This window comes from Pteronotus mesoamericanus, unplaced genomic scaffold, assembly GCF_021234165.1.
Source record: "Pteronotus mesoamericanus isolate MK-2021 breed Mesoamerican mustached bat unplaced genomic scaffold, CSHL_Meso_final contig_116, whole genome shotgun sequence".
Lineage (NCBI taxonomy): Eukaryota > Metazoa > Chordata > Mammalia > Chiroptera > Mormoopidae > Pteronotus > Pteronotus mesoamericanus.
The window spans coordinates 4,884,495-4,904,410 of record NW_026555027.1 but is presented as its reverse complement, the minus strand read 5'-3'; the positions used below and the strand labels follow the sequence as shown (position 1 = coordinate 4,904,410).

At 42.3% G+C, this 19,916-nt stretch overlaps 1 protein-coding gene across 6 annotated transcripts in view; it reads right to left on the bottom strand.

Annotated features, from left to right (window-relative positions):
• TTC3 (tetratricopeptide repeat domain 3) overlaps positions 1-19,916 on the bottom strand; it is a 108,291-nt gene that overhangs the window by 54,142 nt on the left and 34,233 nt on the right. For all 6 annotated transcript variants that reach the window (XM_054578254.1, XM_054578261.1, XM_054578274.1 and 3 more), the window contains 10 exons: positions 14,179-14,341; positions 13,001-13,046; positions 12,073-12,193; positions 10,645-10,708; positions 8,337-8,394; positions 5,163-5,241; positions 4,770-4,904; positions 4,033-4,113; positions 2,108-2,220; positions 98-218 (listed from right to left, as the gene is read on the bottom strand). In XM_054578254.1, the coding sequence (XP_054434229.1) occupies positions 98-218; positions 2,108-2,220; positions 4,033-4,113; positions 4,770-4,904; positions 5,163-5,241; positions 8,337-8,394; positions 10,645-10,708; positions 12,073-12,193; positions 13,001-13,046; positions 14,179-14,341 (981 nt within the window). The remainder of the gene's footprint in view (positions 1-97; positions 219-2,107; positions 2,221-4,032; positions 4,114-4,769; positions 4,905-5,162; positions 5,242-8,336; positions 8,395-10,644; positions 10,709-12,072; positions 12,194-13,000; positions 13,047-14,178; positions 14,342-19,916) is intronic.

Sequence of the window (19,916 nt, the reverse complement as noted above, 5' to 3'; positions counted from 1 at the left end):
GAATGCTCTGACCTCTTTGTCATCTGACATCTGGGTCAGAGAGGGCAGACAGGCTTTCACAGTTAGTAAGAAACTTTCTGCAGAAATAAATGGTTACCTTTATTTTCCCTGGCTGAGTCTCTTCAATAACCACATTGCTGGTAGGCCAAGTTAACACTCCAGGAAGTCGATAAATCAAGGTTTTTGCCTTCTCAAAGTGATTAAGAGCTTCTAGAAACCTAGTCATAATTAGGAAGAAAAAAGGTATTAAAAGATCTTACATGAATTTTCATTCCCCACAACAAAAGTCAGTGATTTTCAAGCTAACTAGTAAGAGTACATTTGATAAATCACTGCATAGAAATAGTCAATGTAACCTGTATTTTCCTTATTGTTGTTTGTTAATTAAATTAAACACAAATCTGTCTGGAGACTGGCTTTATTATGGAAGACACACACTAGTCTGTTTAAAGTTGTAACTTACTTTTTAAAGTTTCCAACTAAAACAAAAATATTGAACAATTTGGTTGTTCCATTTTTATGTCTTATTGAGTAAACTAATTAAAGTAGGTTCTTGTAGAGAAATGGCAACCCTCCACTTCAACTCATTTAACCATACATAAGGGAAATTTTTTTAAAAAACTTGACTCTATTAGGACATTTAAAGTAAAAATCACCTGCTGAAAATTTTTTTAAAGAGAGTGTATTGTGGACATTCTTCTTCAACCATAAAGCAGTAAATTATTTTAACAGAATAAATGTGTATGTAAATTTTTAACTATAACTATAAAATGTTTTAATCCAATTGGATTTATGGTTTTCAAAGAATGTCAATGGATTCTCACAGTCCATTCAACAAAAGATACTAAAATATTGTAGTATAAGTTAACTAAGTCTTTATTCTTCTCTTCAGAGTGGAGAAGAGAGGGTTTTTTCCCTCTTTCTCCAATCTTAAAATAATTCCCCAATTTAAAAGCTTAATTTTGCCTGTAATGCCACATCACCATCCACCACCTAGAAAGCTGTAAACAGCAGGTCTTTAAACGAGAAACTGCACATCACAATGGCAAAGAACAGCACATTAGACATTGAACCCCATATAGTATTTTGAAACTAAAATTTAAATTCCTTCAACATGGCAGACTCTTTTTTTTTTACCACAATCCCAATGATTTTGCACATGTATGTTATCTTCCCAGACCTTAAGAATATCTGCGTGTGACCATTCCATTACACAGGTACACCCTAGGTTCCTTACACCAAACTTTGAAATTAACTTCCTTTGCTATTGCTACTCAGATTGCTAAGCCCATACTTCTCTTGCCTCTACCGGATTCTTAATATAGTTTAGCCTGTCCAAACAGTAACTGTGGGAAATAACAGAACTTTCTTCAATCTTTAAAAATCTAGGAACACTCTAAGATTGGGTTCCCAAGAAGAGCAACAGTCTGATAAAATTTCCCCTAAAAAGTTAGATAAAAACTGAAGATAACTAAAAGTTATAAATGATATTCAATCATTCAACACTTCTTTACAAAGTAATGAAACATATCTACATCATACTGGATACAAGCGGCAGAAATAGGGAGGTATTTTTTAAAGCTCAAAGCATAATCCTGTCCTCTAAGGTTCATGTAGCAATTTAGGGAGCTAAGGCATGGAAAATTTAGGGAACAGCTACAAACTAAACCTTGAGTAAGGATTCCAACTGTAAGAGAAATTCAGAAGAGATTTCTATTCCTAACTCATGATGTCTTTGAATATACATGTACCTCGTATTAAGACAATCTTAGTTTTTTTGGCAAATAGATATTTAACCAAAAAGTTAAACAATCAGACTTGTTTATATCAATTTATATCCATTCAGTCACCATTTAAAATGACACATCCCAAAAGATAAAATATAAAGCCCTTTGCATCGAATTAGTCTCTTACTGAACTTATTAGCATTAGAAGTGATACAACTCCTCTTACTTTAATATTATGAAATGCCAGTCCTCAAATAAACATAATTATAACAGTGTACCACCGATAAGATATCGAAATAATTCCAGACAAAGGCTCATCCCACATTAGACTCCGAACGAATTACCAGCCTGGAACATAAACTAAAATGGCTTCTACAAACCTGTTCTTTTTCAGGTACACTTTTCCAATTCCACAGTAGGCCAGGCAATCAAGGCCCTCATTGGGGTAGTGCTCAATCATCCTCTTAAACTGGCTCTCAGCTTCAGATAATTCCTTCAATAGCAATAAGAACAATGGTCACCGACACAAAAGAAATGCTGGAAGCAGTTTTATCGGAAGGGTGATTTTTTTGGCGTGTTACATTAAAAACGAGTATCTGCCCAAAATTTCGATGGCAAAATTGTACCTTTTCCATTTCATTTTCTCATCCATTGTGTATGTATTGACCATACAAGCACTCACAACCGAAGAGTCCCAGCCCCAGAATGAGAAGCCGCCACTGACCACATCAAACCACCAAGCACAGGAGCACCACTGACACACCGCGAGGCGTGACCACCACCCGCCGCGGCTTCAGGGCAGAAGGACTGGTCTGGACGCCCAGACCCCACCACGCCCGCCGGGGCTGCTGCCTGGCGGCGCTGGACCGCGGGCACGCCAAGGACGTCTCCGTGACTTGCGGCGTAAGGCTGATAAATGCTCAACCTTAAAAACAGCTCTTCAACAACAGCTTCACAGAGCTCGGCGTATATTCTTCTGAATATTCTCAACTGTGGAAACCTCTGTGCTTTCCATGAATTTTGTTTTGAAAAAAACCCGAAGACACTTAGCTCTAGGCAATACGGCTATAACCCCATCATGGGTGGAAAAGGAAATGTAACTACAAAAGGGGGTCCCCCTGAAGCTCAGAGGCCAGTCCCAAAGGAGACGCTCCTAGACTGGTCCCAGCAAGCGCTGTACGGGAGTAAATACACTGCTTCCTTCTGGGGCTACTACTCTGAATGATGAAATTCTTTTAAAGGTTCCAGTTCTATCATACCCGTAATTTTTTTCTTTAATTCGTCTCACAACGTCAGAGTAAATCCCAAATGTAATAAACTCTCTCTTCAATTCCAATAAGCAAAACATAACACATTTATTATTACTGTGCCATGAATAAAAGAAATGAGATCATGAACTTTGTCTCCAACAATCTAAAAAATAGGTCTTAATGAAAGACGTCCAAACCAAGGAAAGAGTCAAGTCACAAGGAAAATGAACCTCAGGCACTGAGGACCGCTGGGAGAGTGAACGTGAAAAAATGGCTTGATGCTCGGCAGGTATCATTCAGCCTTTATCTAGCTGGGGAAGCTTGGGGCCCAAGTTGGTAGCAAGAATATATCATACCGAGGTAATTCTAGAGCCATTTCAACCTTAATCAAAAACTCAAAACCATGGCAAAACCATGGAAAGCAAAGCGTAACTGTATGGTTAAGGAAAGACTGCAATCTGGAAAATAAGAAAATACTAAGTACTCACCACCCAGAACAAAGAGATATCATCGTTTTTACTTTAGTCTTTTAAAAAAATAAAACAACATCAAATTCCCTTTCCTAACCTCCCCAGGCCCATATTTCTTCCATCACTAAATGGAACCATTACCTTAAATTTGATGTAGGGTAAGTTCACGTTTTTAACTTTTATAAGATGCACACAGACAGCCATAAATAATATACATCATTATGATGTATGTTTTCAAAATAGTACATAAGTGGTATCACATGTTTGGTATGTACTCCAATGTGCCTTTCCCACCCTCAACATGTTTCTGAAATCTATCCTGATACATGAGGTCCTTTAATTTTCGTATAAATACAAAGTAGATTCCCACTGGCTGTCAGACGTAACTTTTTTCTAATGGAAACACAAACTGAATTTTCTTTCCAAAAAAATACAACACAAAATAAATAAAAATGTAGGAATTTCAGAAAAAATTATCAAGGAAGTACTCAAGTGAAGATAAACCAAAATGGAAAAACTAATTTACACATCTTCTAAAATCAATGGCTTACTCAAGTTGTTTATTACCTCTGCTACAAAACTTACCTGAGGCTGTCCTATTCCCAGGAGGGAAATCGCAAATCCGTAGACCACCAAGACATAGTTAATCATGGCCAGGTTCAATTGCTGTCAATAAAAATGTGCCAGTTACAAATCTTAAGATAACTCTGCCCAATCTGTATCATACCAACCTGTTAGCCACAACAGAAAAAGTGTAATAAAATCTCACTAATCACAATGATTGCAATAAAGGCCAAACAGAATGAGAAAATATCTTTCCACTAAGATACATTGCTGTCAAGTATTTAAAACACAGACTCACTGTCTCAGAGTTCCTAAAGGCACAGTTCATAACAGATCAGCCTAACGGAAGCTGGTCTCTTTCGCATGTAAGTGGGCACTAGCGACGTGAAAACACTTGCTCTCTTACAACCCTGCAGAAACTATTTATTCACCTAGGTAATTCTTTCTGAATGAAAAGATGTGACTAAAATGAGTCCAAATCCTTGCTCCAAAGAGAGGGAAGGCCAGGAGTTCCAGAGAGCGAGGACAGAACCTGAACCTGGGCCACACCGCCTGCGGGCATGAAGGCCAGGTGGGCGTGCGGCCGGCCTCTCACAGCCCGGAGATTCGGGCCGTCTGGGCAGGGTCCGAGGCGTGCCGGTTACAGTGGAGTTACCAGGCCCTGGCTCTCCTCCGCCTCCGGAGCGCATCGGCACCAGTGAGGCGTTAGAGAGAGGTGCATGCGTGCGGATGAACGGGGCAGGAGGCGGCAACCCCACCTTTATCTTCTGAGGGTCCAGGTTGTTGAGCAGCTCCGAGAAGGCCTGGGCAGCGCTCCGGCACCGCTGCTCCAGCAGAGCGGTGTAGCCGTCCTGAATCAAGCTCCTCAGCATTTTCATTATGTTAGCAAAATCCTGCCAAAAAAAATCTTCCTGTTAACCCTGTGAGACGCAAACAATTCTGCAATGTTAATGGTTAGTTAAATCTCCCGTTAACATAATTAAAGAGTTAGTATCTAAATTAGTAATAAGCTGGTTGTTAGCAATCATAAATTACATGTCCATAACTAAAATTATTTAAAAAATCTTAAAGATATACATGATTACACTTAATTCTTATGAAAGTTTTGTTCCCAGAGTTTGCTTTTTCCACCAGAAAAGCCCTTTCCCTACCTGGTGCGCAGCTCTGGAAGATTTAGAAAACTCTTTCTCCAAAAAGGTTTTCAAATCTGCTGGTAAATTCCCTTGTGAACTAGAATTAAGAAAGAAAAGTATCGTTTTGAATTATTTTAAAATAAACCAGTCTACTTATACGAGAAAAACTATGTTTATTGAAGGTCATTTCAAACACTGAGTAAATGGAGAGTCATAAGCTCCTGAACTGAAATATTACTACAATATCATTTCTCCCCAAATTAATCTTTAAATCCAGTGAAATTTCAATAAAAATCCCTATAAAATTAGAGGTGGGGGGGGCCCAGCTGAATTAATTATAAAGATATGAAGAACCGCTTTTGAAAAAGAAAGAAACTAAGGGGAATTTGCACTGATCATCCAAAGTTATTCCAAATCTACAGTCATCAATTACGACAGAGCCTGAAACAAGAAATGTGGCCAGTAAACACTGCGATGCTCCATTTAGGGGGAAAACTGAACATTAAGACACAACCATTTCCGAAAGCCTAACTCCACTGCTGGTGAGGGTAAGCAAGGGTCAGGTGCTCTTGCTGTTTTCTGACACCAAACACATCCCACTGTCCCCACCAATTCTCCAACACCAGCTGGGTGTCTGACAATTCAGTTCGGCTCCGGTGTTACCTCTGGAGCCCAGGCCGGTCCCTCGGGTTAAAGGCCCAGTCCGACAACACTGCCTTCGCTTCAGACCAGCCACGCCAGGGTGCCCAGGCCACCCACACTCCCACGGGCTGGCGACACACGCAGGGCTTTCCGTGACCCTGGTTCAGGTTCGACAGTTCCCTAGAATGTCTCAAAACTCAGGAAAGCGTTATACGTACTACACTGGTTTGTTATAAAGGACATAACTCATACAAGTAGGAAGAAAGCGGCATGTTGGAAGGGGCGGGGGGAGCGGGGCGACGCACAGCTGTTAGGCCGTCCCCGAGCGGCCACCTTCCCGGCACCACAATGTCCTCGCCCACCCAGAAGCTCCCCGAGCCCAGTGCCTAGAGATTTTTATTGGGGTTCCATAACACAGGCACGAAGGATTAAATTACTGGGCATTGGTGAGGGCACCAGATTTCCAGCCCCCTTCCCAAATTTCTCAGACCGGGGTGGGGCTGAAAGAGCCAATCGGGCGATGGCATACTTGGTCTTCCTGGTGACCTGTCCCAATCCTGAAGACAGGGCCCCAGCCTTGAGTCACCTCCTTGGTATAAACTCAAGCAGAGTGGAGAGGGGCTCATTATGAGTAACAGAAGACACTCGTATCACTCAGGAAACTCCAAGGGCTTTAGGAGCTCTGGGCCAGGGACCCGGGACAGAGAACGAACATGTACTTCACAATATACTGCACCCTTTCACAGCCAGGAAGAGTGCCCACAGGGACCATTTTCTGGGAGGACATTTTGACAATACCTATCAGAGTGAAAATGACACATCCCCTCCGACAGAGCAATTCCACTCTAGAAATTTCTCCAGATAGACACCTAGACTATAAAGTACCCTACAGCCGTGAACACGAAGGCTGCAGCACTCCATGGTCTGATGTGGGAAGGTACGTAAGGCACTCAGAGAGAGAGGAAAGCGGGCTGTCGACCAGAACGGCTCTGCCAACAGTCAGAGTGACAGTGATACCCACCGCGACAGCTCCTGTGTGTCAAGCACGCGCCGCCTTCCGGGTTTCTACGTGTTTTGTGTGGCTGTCCCACTTCACCATTAAATAACCCCGTGAGACAGACAACCAAACAAGAAGTCTTCAGTTTGAAAACAGAAACACTGCACCAGGGAAACAAATCTATCTTTAACAAAACAGGTCAAAATTATAACTATCCATTAAAAGTACGAACATATATTTGGTTTTGGCTTCTCCTGGGGGGGCGGGCACAAGGGGAAGACGAAGACTCAGGATTTCTCTATGAAATAATAGAATTACATACGATTCTACGCCCTTACTTTGTGTTTATTTTGTAGCAGCGTTGAAAAATGGTCATTTTTTTAAGTGGGGCTTTCCTCATTTCTCCTACAGCGCCTCGGTATCCCCCCCCTGCCAAGGAGCCAGCCTCGGGGCACGAAGGGAAAGCGGACACTGGGGCGGCTGCGGCGGGACGGCCCGGCGCCTTCTCCAGCACCCCTCTCACCAGCCGCGCCCGCGCCCGCGCAGCGATCGACAGGTCCAGGCGGCGATCGACTCCCACCCGTCCAGGCGTCGGGGGTGAACAGACAGCGGCAGGAGCTCGCGCTGCCGTTAGTTGCAGGGGGTGTGCGGTGGGGTTCACTGTGCAAGCGCAGGCTGGTTCCTCAGCCAACACTTGCTTCGGACCCCGCGCCTGAGCCGGCGCAGGCAGAGCCAGCTGCCAGCTGGCCAACAGGCTGTGAAGAGCAGGATGAGGTGAGCAGGAAGGAGGCTGATTTCCATTTCATACTTCTTTGACTATTTTTTCCTCTTATAAACATGTATTTTTTTTTAACTTTATTTACTTATTTTTAGAGAGAGGGGAAGGGAGACACACACTGATGTGAAAGGAAACATCGATTAGCTGCCTCTTATATGCACCCAACCAGGACCAAGCCCGCAACCCACGCATGTGCTCTGACCGGGAATTGAACCAGTGACCTTTCACTTTGTGGGATGATGCTCAACCAACTGAGCCACACTGGTCAGGGTATGAACATATTTTCAAATTAAAAAAAATTAATACCAGTAGTCCTGGCTGATGTGACTCAGTGGATTGAGCACCTGACTGCGAAGCAAAGTGTTGCCAGTTTAATTCCCAGTCAGGGCACGTGCTTGGGTTGGGGGCCAGGGCCCCAGTAGGGGGCACATGAGAGGCAGCCACACAGTGATGTTTTTCTCTCCCTCTCTTCTCCTTCCCTTCCCCTCTCTCTAAAAATAAGTAAGTAAAAAATAAAATCTTGAAAAAATTAATTCTAATAAATACATGATATGACTTTCAGAAATCAGTATTAACATCCAGGATTCATAATACTTTATTCATAAATGACCCTCTGTGAAAAACATGCCATAACTATTTGAAAGGGATTTTAGTATTTAACATAATACACATATGTAAAGGTATCCACTACTTGGAAAATATTTTTTTCTTTTTGTTTTTCTTGGAAGGAGGACATTAGGGGGGGAAACCAAAAACTTTAGATAAAAAAACGTACCTGAACTCCGATTCATTGTTTCGGGATTTTTGTTTTCCTTTATGTCTCGAAGACTGACCTGTGAATACAAAAGTATTTGTTCCTGAAATCTGGACATAAAAATCTATGAGCTTGAAAGTAAAATAATTTTAAAAACATGTAAACTGAATAAGGAAGCAAAGGAAGCAGTGTTGTGAGCACAGCTACAAACAGACCAGCCAAGGAAGAACCCGCTGGGGACAGCTGCCTGCGTAGGCTACGAAGTTAGGACTATTGCCACCTGGACCTGGAGCAGACGCAGCGACAGGCTCCAGTTTCTACTCTCAGGCAGCTTACAATCAGGTGGGACGAAGACACAGTCCCTGCAATTATTAAACAACAATCGCCATTGAGAAGAAAGAAAGATACCCTGCTGTTTCGACAAGTTAACTTCAGAGTTAACTGCTCTCAGAACTCACAGGAGGGAGAGACCACCCGGCCTGGAGGGGCCCGGACAGCCTTCGTGGGGACGCAGCTTTTGTGTTTAGCTGAAGGAACAGGCAGGATTCAGACAGAACGGGCCAAACCCGAGAGTGGAGCGCCTTTTAAGAAACACTCGGTTGGCCCACGCGACCTGGCGAGTCTGGTGAGGACAGAGGCTGGCCAGGGGCCGCTCGGGCAGGTCGGGGGATGTGACCGTCCCGGTGCTTCCACTCCGCCGGCCCCGCGAGCTCGGCCCCTGTGCCCTGGCAGGAGGGGCCCACGTGTCCTCTGGGCAGGAGGCAGCCGTGCCAGGCGGGTAGGAGGGAGAGCAGCAACAGCGGCGGGTAAATTTGGTGGACACTTTGGGGAGAGACGGCACATGCGAGTCACAGCCCACGCATTAAGGACCGAATGAGAGTCTGAGGTGTGAGCTCGTTTTGGTGGCCTCAGAAAACAAAAGAAGCTTCTAGAAAAGCAGAAGAGTCCCAGTTTGATTTCTGCTGTGTGTGAACTACTTAACCCTAACCTTAGGACCTCAATTTCTTGGACTGAATGTAGATGCTGAAGTGTGGATGGTATTTATTTATTTAAATGTATTACCTGGTGATGAGGCCTGAGAAATACCGATATATTAAAAAATGTTCTCCAAAAAGAAGTTTTATCTCAAAGATTTTTCAGGTGCTATTAGAGTTACAATCACCTGAGTTTCTCCTCTTTGTAATTTCTGCCCAAGTGCTAACCAAATGGAAATGCCCAGTAGTAAATAGTTGGGTATGAGGCACGGGAGCCTGAGAAAAGAGAAATGGCTGAAAAAAGAGAAAAAAGAGAGCAGCACAAACCTTAAAGGGAAAACAACAGAACCAACAAACAAGAGAAAGGGAAAGAGGGCAACGGGGTCACTAGTTGGATGGTCACAACCCCCTGTAAGAACCCTGGAAGGAACAGGTGGGAGATGGAGGCCAACAACTTGTGTGTAACACAACCTTTAGTCATTAAGAAAACGACTTCTTTTAAATTGCGTTTTAAAAGGCGGGAAGCATGTTAATTCACTTTAGAATTATTTCTATCAAAATCTGACCACATCAAGGGGAACAGAGAAACAAACGCAGCGTGAGTATCCGTGCTTCTCTGGGAGCCTGCACTCCCCAGAGACGCGAAGTCAGGGAGGTCCTGCCTTGCCTGCCTGTTGACCAGATGCGTAAACAAACACATGCACTAAGCACAATTTAAAATAAACGAGGACTGGCCTGAGGCTTCCACTCTCAATGGAGGGGACATACATCACGCCCAAAGGGGTTAAAGTTCGTTATTGGGAGAGGAAAAAAAAAAATCTACCTTTTTATATAGGGGTGGGGCAAAAGTAGGTTTACAGTTGTTTGCATGAAAAATAATAATAAATAATACAAGAATAAACTGTTTCATGCACTCACAACTGTAAACCTACTTTTGCCCTCCCACCCCATGTACAAAGAAGAGATGTACATCTAGTTCATAAACAGATATACAGTAAGTGTCCTGGTGAAGCAATTAGGGAGGAAAAAAATCTAAAAAGGCCCCTTGACTGGGGGCAGATAATGACATGACAGTTGAAAACCACTGGCCTAATGGAAAGCAGATAGCAAACCAAAAAGAGCTTCGCCTTTCCTTTCCATTACTTTAATTTGGAGCTCCACAATTAGATTTATTGAATAATATGAAAAGACTGAGTATTGATTTCAAACAAATATTCCACGTTTTAACACAGAAGCACTGCAAAGTAAAAGAACAAGAGCAAACAAAAGCGAGGCTTGTTGGTGTGCGTTCTGGGGCACAGAGGCTGAGACAACGCTGCACCAACCCATCGACACTCCACGAGGAAGGAACCCACCTGACGAAGGCACATACTCAGGAGGACAGTCACAGTCATCGCCGTTCGAGGCTTCATCCACCTCCTACCCATGGAAATAAAATTAGTGAGCCTTCCCAAGAAAAAAGAAAACCCCTTAAGAATCTAATAGCTAAATAATAAAATAGATTAGGATAGAATTTATTCGAGCACCTAAAATTACCTAGGTGGTTAAGCCTAAATGAACAGACAAACAAAATCATAGCTAATGGTAAGAGATTATGATACGACACATTCTCAAGTGAGAATTCTATTTCTGCCACGAGGCTAGACAGGGCAGCCGCTCAGGAAGTACCGGCACTGACTCGATGCCACCACATCTGTCCTTATGCTCCTCTCCCTAACCGAGCACAGCCTCTCCGAGATTTTCAGTATTAACACCAAACGAACTACACAGTAGATGAAAAAGTTCCCCCCAATGCCTACTACCCATCCAACCCAAACACCATAGTCCTTCTCCCACCTCAGACCCTGGAGAGAAATAGTAATGTGGACTCGGTGACACATGCCGAGTTCTGAGTACACTGCAGTTCCAAACAAAACTCAGGGGCAGGCCCTCTGGGACACGGAGCCCAGAGCCAGGCTAGGGGCCTCACGGTGCCCTGGGAGGCCAGCAGGCCCTGTTCAGCTGAGCGCAGCAACGAGCCAAGGGCTCAGGCCACCCTCAGGAGCCACCGAAGCTAAGGAAACACCTTGGGCAGATGGAGGCAGGCTGTCTCCCAGGCCCACCATGGCACAGACCGGGTGGGCGGGCAGGCACAGTGCCGGGCAGCCACGTAGATGGCAAAAAAGAAAAGAGAGGAAAAGAAAAATCTGGAAGCATTGGAAGGGGCGGGGTGATCTGGCCACCAGACCCCACTGTCACTCCTTCCCAAATGACTGACTGAGAGACACGCGAAGGGAAGGCATACAAAGAGAACCATCCACGTGTAAAATGAAATTTAGAAAAAAACAGTTTGAAAAGCATATGCATAGTATGATGGCAAAAAACATTCTGTGACAATGAAATACTATTTTTATGTAGTTATAGAAAGTAGCCCAATTATTTACTAGAAAGACTCATTTTCGCCCTGACCGGCGCAGCGCAGTGGGTGGGCATCATTCTGCAGAGGTCGTGGCTCGGTTCCTGGTGAGGGCACGTGCCTGGGTGGTGGGCCAGGTCCCCGGCCGGGGGCGTGTGAGGGGCAACTGACTGATGTTTCTCTCCCTCTCTTTCTCCCTCCCTTCCCTTCTCTCTAAAAATAAATAACTAAAATCTTTAAAAAACCATTCTCTTGATAGCAATGGGCCAAAAAAAGGTTCACATTAACAAAATACTTAGTTTCCATTATCACCAAAATATTACTGTAAAAATATGAGAGCAGCTCTGCTGGAAATAATTTGACTCTGAGTTTCTAACTGAGCTTTTACCTTTGCATTTTCGTCACCGCCGCTTGCCATCTCGTGGTTGGTTTTTCTGGAATCTTTTTCAGTCTCCACGAAGTTAAGTGAAGTACTAAAAGCAGGTGCTGATAAGCTAGGCGTGTGGGCCCTGAGTGGAGATCAAGGGAATAATCTTTTTACTTCTATTGATTATTATGCATTTTTAAAAAGTCAGCCTTCAAAGAAACAGGTTTCAGCAATGACAGCCTTTTTTCCTTGAAAGCAAGATAACCTTGTTTTAAAAAGGGGCTCCTCCTCTGAGAGTGGGCTTTATACATAAATTTTATTTTACATTTGGTATTAAAAATCCATTAAAAACAACTCAAAAAATGTAGTCTGTTTTCTAATACGAAAATAAGTGACTCTCCTTTAACATCTAGCAGCCTCACTACCTCAGGCACGTGGGGAGTCTTACTGAAGGGCCAAGTGGCAAACACAGAGCCCTGGATGCTGCTCGCTTTACTGCGGGCGCCCTTGCGTCTCTGCGCTGCCCATTTCCAACCCGAAGAGTCTTAGCCTTTGAAAAGCAGTGGGAGTCCAGAGGCAGATGTTTCCAGGGCAGAGGTGAAGGGTTAAAAGGCACAGACTGTGCCCCTGCTCTCTGCTGCCAGGACCCCAATGGCCAAAACTGGCCCCTTCAAACACAGTAGCATCCCATTAACATTTCACCCCTTTCCCCACAGGCTCAGGCTACTGATCTCCAATAATACATATGCAAATGATTGAGTAAAACAGTCAGCAAAAAGAATTTGGCCATTCACAGGCCATTGCAGAGGGACACGTTAAAAACCACCTGCCACCCCCAACTTTACTATGGTTGCTATTAGCTACTAAAGCAGCAAACACAGCAATTTCTAAACTCAAAGGGCAAAGCCCTTCCAAGTAAAAGCTACTGATCGAACTGATATTAACTCACCTGCTTTCATAATAGGCTTTAATTGGATTCCTAGATGATGTTCCGCCTATAAAAATCAATCACACACACACTTAACAATCAGTGCATTGGCAACACAAAAGCATATGTTTGAAAGACTTGCAAATTCAGAGAACTGAAAAGTAAACCTAAGCAATTTTACATTTTGAGATGCTTTTGGTTTAAGATCATGTCAACAAACTATCACACAGGCCTTATCTGACATCCCATTGGATAGGATCACTGGCTAGATGCAGCAATATGTGCTATATTTTGCCATGTATACTGCACACCCACATTTTTGGCCCAAACTTTCAGGAAAACAATCTCAATTTTTTATTTATATTTAGATACTTGTTTTTTTTTGTATTATAAAGAAATTTTAGCATTTATTTTTTTAACATATTTTGGTACAAGAAATTTTACATAACAAGTAATTACAAAACACAAGAACAGATACAAGGTATTTCAGGTACAACCCATGTATAATGAGCGTCCTTATTTCCTCTCAAAAATTTGTGCAAAAAGGTGTGCATTTTACACAGGAAAATATGGTAAATGTGAGTCAGACATGGTACCTGTCTTCGAGGAGCTCACAGTCTTACAATCATGTCATGTTGGATGACATCTGCTAGTGAAAGAGAACCACTCAACTCAGCTTCATAAGACACTAAATTCCCAAAAGAGAAAAAACAGGAAAGACCTATGCAGAGTGTAGCATAAGGGATTAGAGAATTCCTAGCCTGCAGAGCTAATTCCTGAGAAATACATAAAATCAGCCACAAACTTGGTGCAAAAACATCAAACAACTCTAAAGGAGGGGCTTTTCTTCAGGAAATAATTATCATAGTAAAGGGAATAATTTTATAACAATTTTGTTTCAAAAAGGATTTAGTTTCAGATTTCAAGAGGGCATATTTTTCTACACAAGAGTATATAAAAATTCGTTGCTGAATATTCAAATAAAAATACAAATCATTTATAATGACCTAAAGGAACATAACACTGATATAACTCTATACAGATAGAAATGAAAAACCTAAGGGACTCGACCAAGATAACTCAACAAAGAAAGTACAAATCGTCTGAAAATTGATTCATGGTCCGCCATTCATCCAAGAAACCCACCTTCGAGTTTTAAAGGGAATTAACGGAAACCGAAAGAATCTGAGGTGAAATACCTTGCAGGTCTTCTATCTGTTTTTGTAACTTTACGTGCTGCTGAATTAGATCCTTGATTCCCTCAGGGTCATTTCTACAGAGTTTTTGAGCTTTAAGGTTTGCTTGCAGGGCCCAGTCATACTCCCCCAGCATAGAAAGAGCAGCACAATAACGATAATGACCCTGTTCCAAAGAGATAAATTTAATTTTTCTCAAAGATATGCTTAAGTTAAAGGAAATAGAGAAGAAAAAATATTTCGCTTGAAATCTGATTAGTTACGCAAAAGGTTAGATTAGAACCCTAGCAATGAAATATAAATAAAGTGTTAATACCTCTCAGGATTTAAAATTACCTAAATGACCTAAGTGAATAGTTACGAACAGTATTCATAATTTTTAACAACTGACTGGAGATCAGTATTCTTGCTTAAGAGAGATTTTTATGCCCCCCAAAGGAAAAGAATTCAACCTTCATTATATATATTTACTAGTAAGGAATGAAATAATTTTAATGCCAAATAAAGTATAAAAATCATTCATATAAATAACGTACTTTTTTTTTCACAATACCTCAAGGCAGCAACAGTCTTCAAGTCACTACATTCCCTACACTTTGGAAATCAACAGTTTTAGAGCTGGAAGAGCAGTCAGTTTATGTAGCACAGATAAGAGGTAAATGAGGCTAGATCTTCCATCCATCACTCAGTCGGCTTTTTTTTTTTTTAATTTTTTTTTAGAGAGAAAGAAAGAGAGGGAAGGAGGCGGTAGAGAGAGAAAGGTAGAGAAGGAGGGAGGGAGAGAGAGAGAGAGAGAGAGAGATTTGCTATTCTACTTCTTTATTCATTCTTTGGTTGATTCTTGTATGTGCCCTGACTGGGGATCGAACCCGTAACCTGGCATATTGGGACAATGCCCTAAATCAACTGATCTACCTAGCCAGGGTTCTCTTAATCAGCTTTTAATTCTTTTATCTCTAACTATACTTCTTGTCTTTCAGAAAGAAAAGATCCAAAAACCACTGATATACTCATAATTCAATGATCGAGTTCTGTGTTTTAATGAAGTTTTCTTTTTTTAATTGAGATGTTTTTGTTCTTTTTTGTTTTTGCTCCAGAACCACAGTCCTGGCTGGCCAGGCCCTTTTACGCATTTTGAGAAATCTTGTGTGTCATGCATGAACATTTTAATCTAGAAAGCTAACATCACCACACCTGGGCTAACTCAACCCCCTCTCCTCCAGCTTGTGAGTCACAAACCAAATTCCCATTTTAGACAAGTGTCTCCACTTGAGAAGTGACCTCTAAGTGAAAGGAGGCTGGGAGCGGGCCTGATGTCCCTGCCTTGGAGGCAAACCACAGAGCCCTGATCTTACGTCTTCTGGTCCAGAGCTCTTTCCTCTTCACAACTCACTTTACAAGAACGTCCTGATTCTCTGAGAAAATATGAAACCCAGAATAAGTGACCTTTTTAGGAAAGATAAGCTTTCCACTAAGAAAAGCTGGAAACAACCACGAGGACCTCTGTTCGTGCAGACTCCGTGCATGTATAATCCTGCTCTGGTGCACCAACCCAGCCTGTGAGTTCTGGAGAATTTTTTTTTAGCCAGACGAGTTAGGCCCAGATCAAAGATTCAGTTCAGACTGCATTTGGTTCAACTCTGCTTTTTCCTAAAAGGCACACGAAGATTACAGAGAGCTCTCAGGTATGCTGTAAGACCAAAACTCTGCCCTGGCTGGTGTGGCTCAGCGGACTGAGTGCCGGCCTGAGAATCAAAAGGGCGCTGGTTTGATTTCTGGTCAGGGCGCAGGCCTGGGTTGCAGGCCAGGCCCCCAGTTGGGGGCATGCGAGAGGCAACAGATCGATCTCTCTCTCTCACACATTGATGTTTCTCTCCCTCCCTTCCTGTCTCTCAAAAATTAATAAATAAAATCTTTTTTTCAATAAAAGACCAAAATCTTATTTCCTAGGCATATGTTAACGTGAAAGCTTACATAACTGCATTAAAAAAAAAAAAAATCACAACACAGGAAATTACAATAGATTATAAACCATACCTGCTTAAATTTGTAAAAAAGAAAAACAAAAAAACAACTCATTCCTATTTCCCTCTACCTTACCCATCCTTGACTGAGTCCTTTTCCCTAACCTCTGTAATAACCACTATAATTCCTGCCAGTTGAGAAAGTTTATTCAGATCTCTTTGCTAAAGTTGTATTTCAGAGGGTTTTTCGAACCCCATTACAACAGAAAGTCTTGGTCTTCTTTGACACTATCTCATTCTCTATCACATACATAACAGTTCTCTATTGTTCATCTGCCCAGCAACCACCCCCCCCCCCCCAGTGCCACCACGTCCCTTCTCCACAGCATAATGACAGGACTGTCAACCTCATGCTCCACCCCCACGATGAAGGTGGAGCACAGGCAGAGCTGTGACGCAGGAAACGCCCACTTCCCCGGTCACAGTGCTGGATCCTCCGGGGGCACATGGCTCAAGAAGGAGAGTCTGAGGCAGGCCTCGGGCACACGATATAGATGCCGAAGATGTTCTCTTTCTACTAGAATTAACAGTCATTGAGGAAGCCACTTTGGTTCTCCCACGACGTGGTAAGTCTTTTCAAAATGAAGCCAGGAGAGCCCACCCTCTCCCATTTCTGCTCCAGATGGCAGAACAGGGACTGGATTTACCCTCTCGCCTCAAGGACAAGCACCATGTATGAGCAGCATATATGAAACAAAGAGTTGCAAGACACTGGCTGTCAAGCAACAGCAGGGAGACGGGCAACACACGGAGGAAGCCCCGCACTCACACTCGCTGCAGCCTGCTCCGTGGGGTCTCCAAGCCTCGGCCCAGGGGGGAGGAACCCGGGCAGAGAGCGCGGCCTCAGTTAAGGAGACGGAGCCAGGAGTGCAGGAAAGCCACGCAGCCCATGTCCACAGGCCCAAGGAGCAGAGAGGGGAGGGCTGCTCAGAGAACTCCAGATGGCCACAGGGCCCCCCTCGTGTCTGGCTGCGGACCAACCGGCACGGCATGTGGGCCAACTACCCCTGCCAGGGAGAGAGCACCTGAAAAGCTAAGAGGAAATAACAGCCAGCAGCCACTCAGGACCCGGAATACTTCCTGCCCCCCACCAGGACGGAAAACGCCATAATTCACGGAGTATCAAGCAGAGGACTCAGAAGCTTTGCTTCAGACATGGAGAAAACATGGCCCTAGACCAAAAGGGACCACTAGGGTCCCACCTAGCAAAGATTAAAACAAGACTCGAAAAGAGTAAACAGTTTCCAAGAAACTACTGCATCCCAAAAGACAGCTGAAAACTATTTACAGAAATACAAAAATATCCGGCAAAATCACAATGTCTGGCATCCAATCAAAACTTACTAGGTATGCAAAAAAAGGAAAATGTGATCTAGATCTATAATGAGGAGAAAAATGAATCAACTGAAACAACCCAGAAATGACAATGATGATAGAATTAGTAGACAAGCACATTAAAACAGTCATTACAAAGATATTCCATACGTTAAAGAATCTAAAAGAAAGATTGAACATATAAGTAAAGACATGCAATACGGAAGAAATACCCAAATTGAAATTCTAGAGATAAAAGTTCTAACATTTAAGATGAAAAATACATTGGGTGGAAACACAGATTAGACATTGCAGAACTTGAGGACACACAGCAGTAGAACCGAGGTAAAATGAAACAGAAAAAGATTGAAAGTGAAGCTAACAGGGAAACACAGCTAAGAAACACATGGAAAAGCATGTACAGATCTGGATCCAACCATGCCTGAAGCTAACCCCTAGAATTTTCAAATTGCATGAACCAATAAATCAATCCTCTTTTCTACTTAAGCCAAAGCTGAGTTAGGCTTTGTCTCTCACAAGAGAGTCCAAATATACCCCTAAAAATTAAAAGGTCCTTGAGAACATTTGTGAAACTATTGGTTTGTATTCTAAATAACAACATCAAAAGGTAATGCACACAGAAATGTCAACAAATACCTGTTGGCTCTACCATAAAATTCTTACTCTCTACCATACAGTTACTCACCCTCCAAAGCCTGAAAGCATGTTTAGGAGAGTCTACAATGTACCAGTCTTCTCTAACTAGAAAAAAGGGGGGAAAAATGGTCCGATCTCATACAGAAATCGACAGAGTACCTTCCTGTATAGGCCGATGTCCTGTAGACATGATTCAGTAAACTCAGGCTCAAAGTAATTCTAAAGTAAAAGGATTCTTATAAAGGTAAAGACTGCACCTTGGACAGTGTACTTTTGCTTTTGAATTTAAACTCATCCTTCAATGAGCATTCCCTTCCGGGAAAATCAAGTGACAAATGACCTAAATAAATATATAGTTACTGAACTTTTTGAGTACTTACTAAAAGTTGTGTTGGGTTGGACAAAAAGTCCATATGGTTTTTTCCGTAAAATAAATGACACATTTTTAATTCCCACCAGTAACTTCATTGATTTTGGATATTTTGAGTATGTCTGCTATCTTCTGCATGGTAGAATACTGATTGTTCTCATCTAATGTCTCGATTTAACTGCTATCAACTTCAACTGGTCTACACGACCATGGAGCAACATCTAGCAAGAAATCTCCAGCATGAAACTTCGCAAACCACTTTGGACACATTTGATCAGTCACAGCACCTTCTCTATACACTGCACAAATCTTTTTTTGCACTTCAGTTGCATTTTTACCTTTCTTGAAATAATAAAGCATAATATGCCAAAAATGTTGTGTATTTTCTTCCATCTTCAACACTAAAATGGATACCCAAAAATTCACCCATTTTGATTTTTTTTTTTAAAGTACATTGATATGACAGCTGTCACAATGCAATCTAACAACATTGTTTCAAATGAAGTTAAAGACAACTAAGCTCTACTACAGCCATCTTCTGGTAAAAACCAAATGAACTTTTTAGCCAACCCAATATTTTTAAGCTACAGAGGTATTTTTGCAATCAGCACAAAACATCCCAATTAAAAGAGTAAACGACATAAATACAGTCAACTTATCTTTGACAAAGGAGCAAAGGCAATACAATGGAAGAATGAGAGTCTTTTCAGCAAATGATGCTGGAACAAACAGACATCTACATGCAAATAAATAAATAAATAAATAAATCCAGACTTTATACCGTCCAGAAAAATGAACGCAAAATGGATCACAGGCCTAAATGGAAAATGCAAACCCATAAAATTCCTACATGATAACATAGGGGAAAGTCTAGCTGACCTTAGGTATGGTGATGACTTTTTAGATGCAACACCAAAGGCGTGATCCACAAAAGAAATAGGTGACAAGGTGGACCTGATTAAAATAAAAAACTGCTGCTGCTCTATGAAAGACAATGTCAAAAACATGAAAAGACAAGCCACAATACAGGAGAAAATATTTGCAAAAGGCATAGCTGATAAAGGACTGTTACCCAAAATATATACAGAACTCTTAAAACTCAACAAAAAGAACACAAACAACTAAATTAAAACTGGGCCAACGACCTTAACAGAGATCCCGTCAAACAAGATACATGGTGACAAACGAGCATGTGAAAAGGTGCCTCACATCGTATGTCATCAGGGAAATGCAAATTAAAACAACAGAGATACCACTGCACCCCTAGCAGAAGGGCCAAAACCAGGACACAGATACCACCAAACACGGAGGAGGATGTGGGGCAACAACTCTCATTCACTGTTGTGGGAAGGCAAAAAGGTACGGCCACTCTGGAA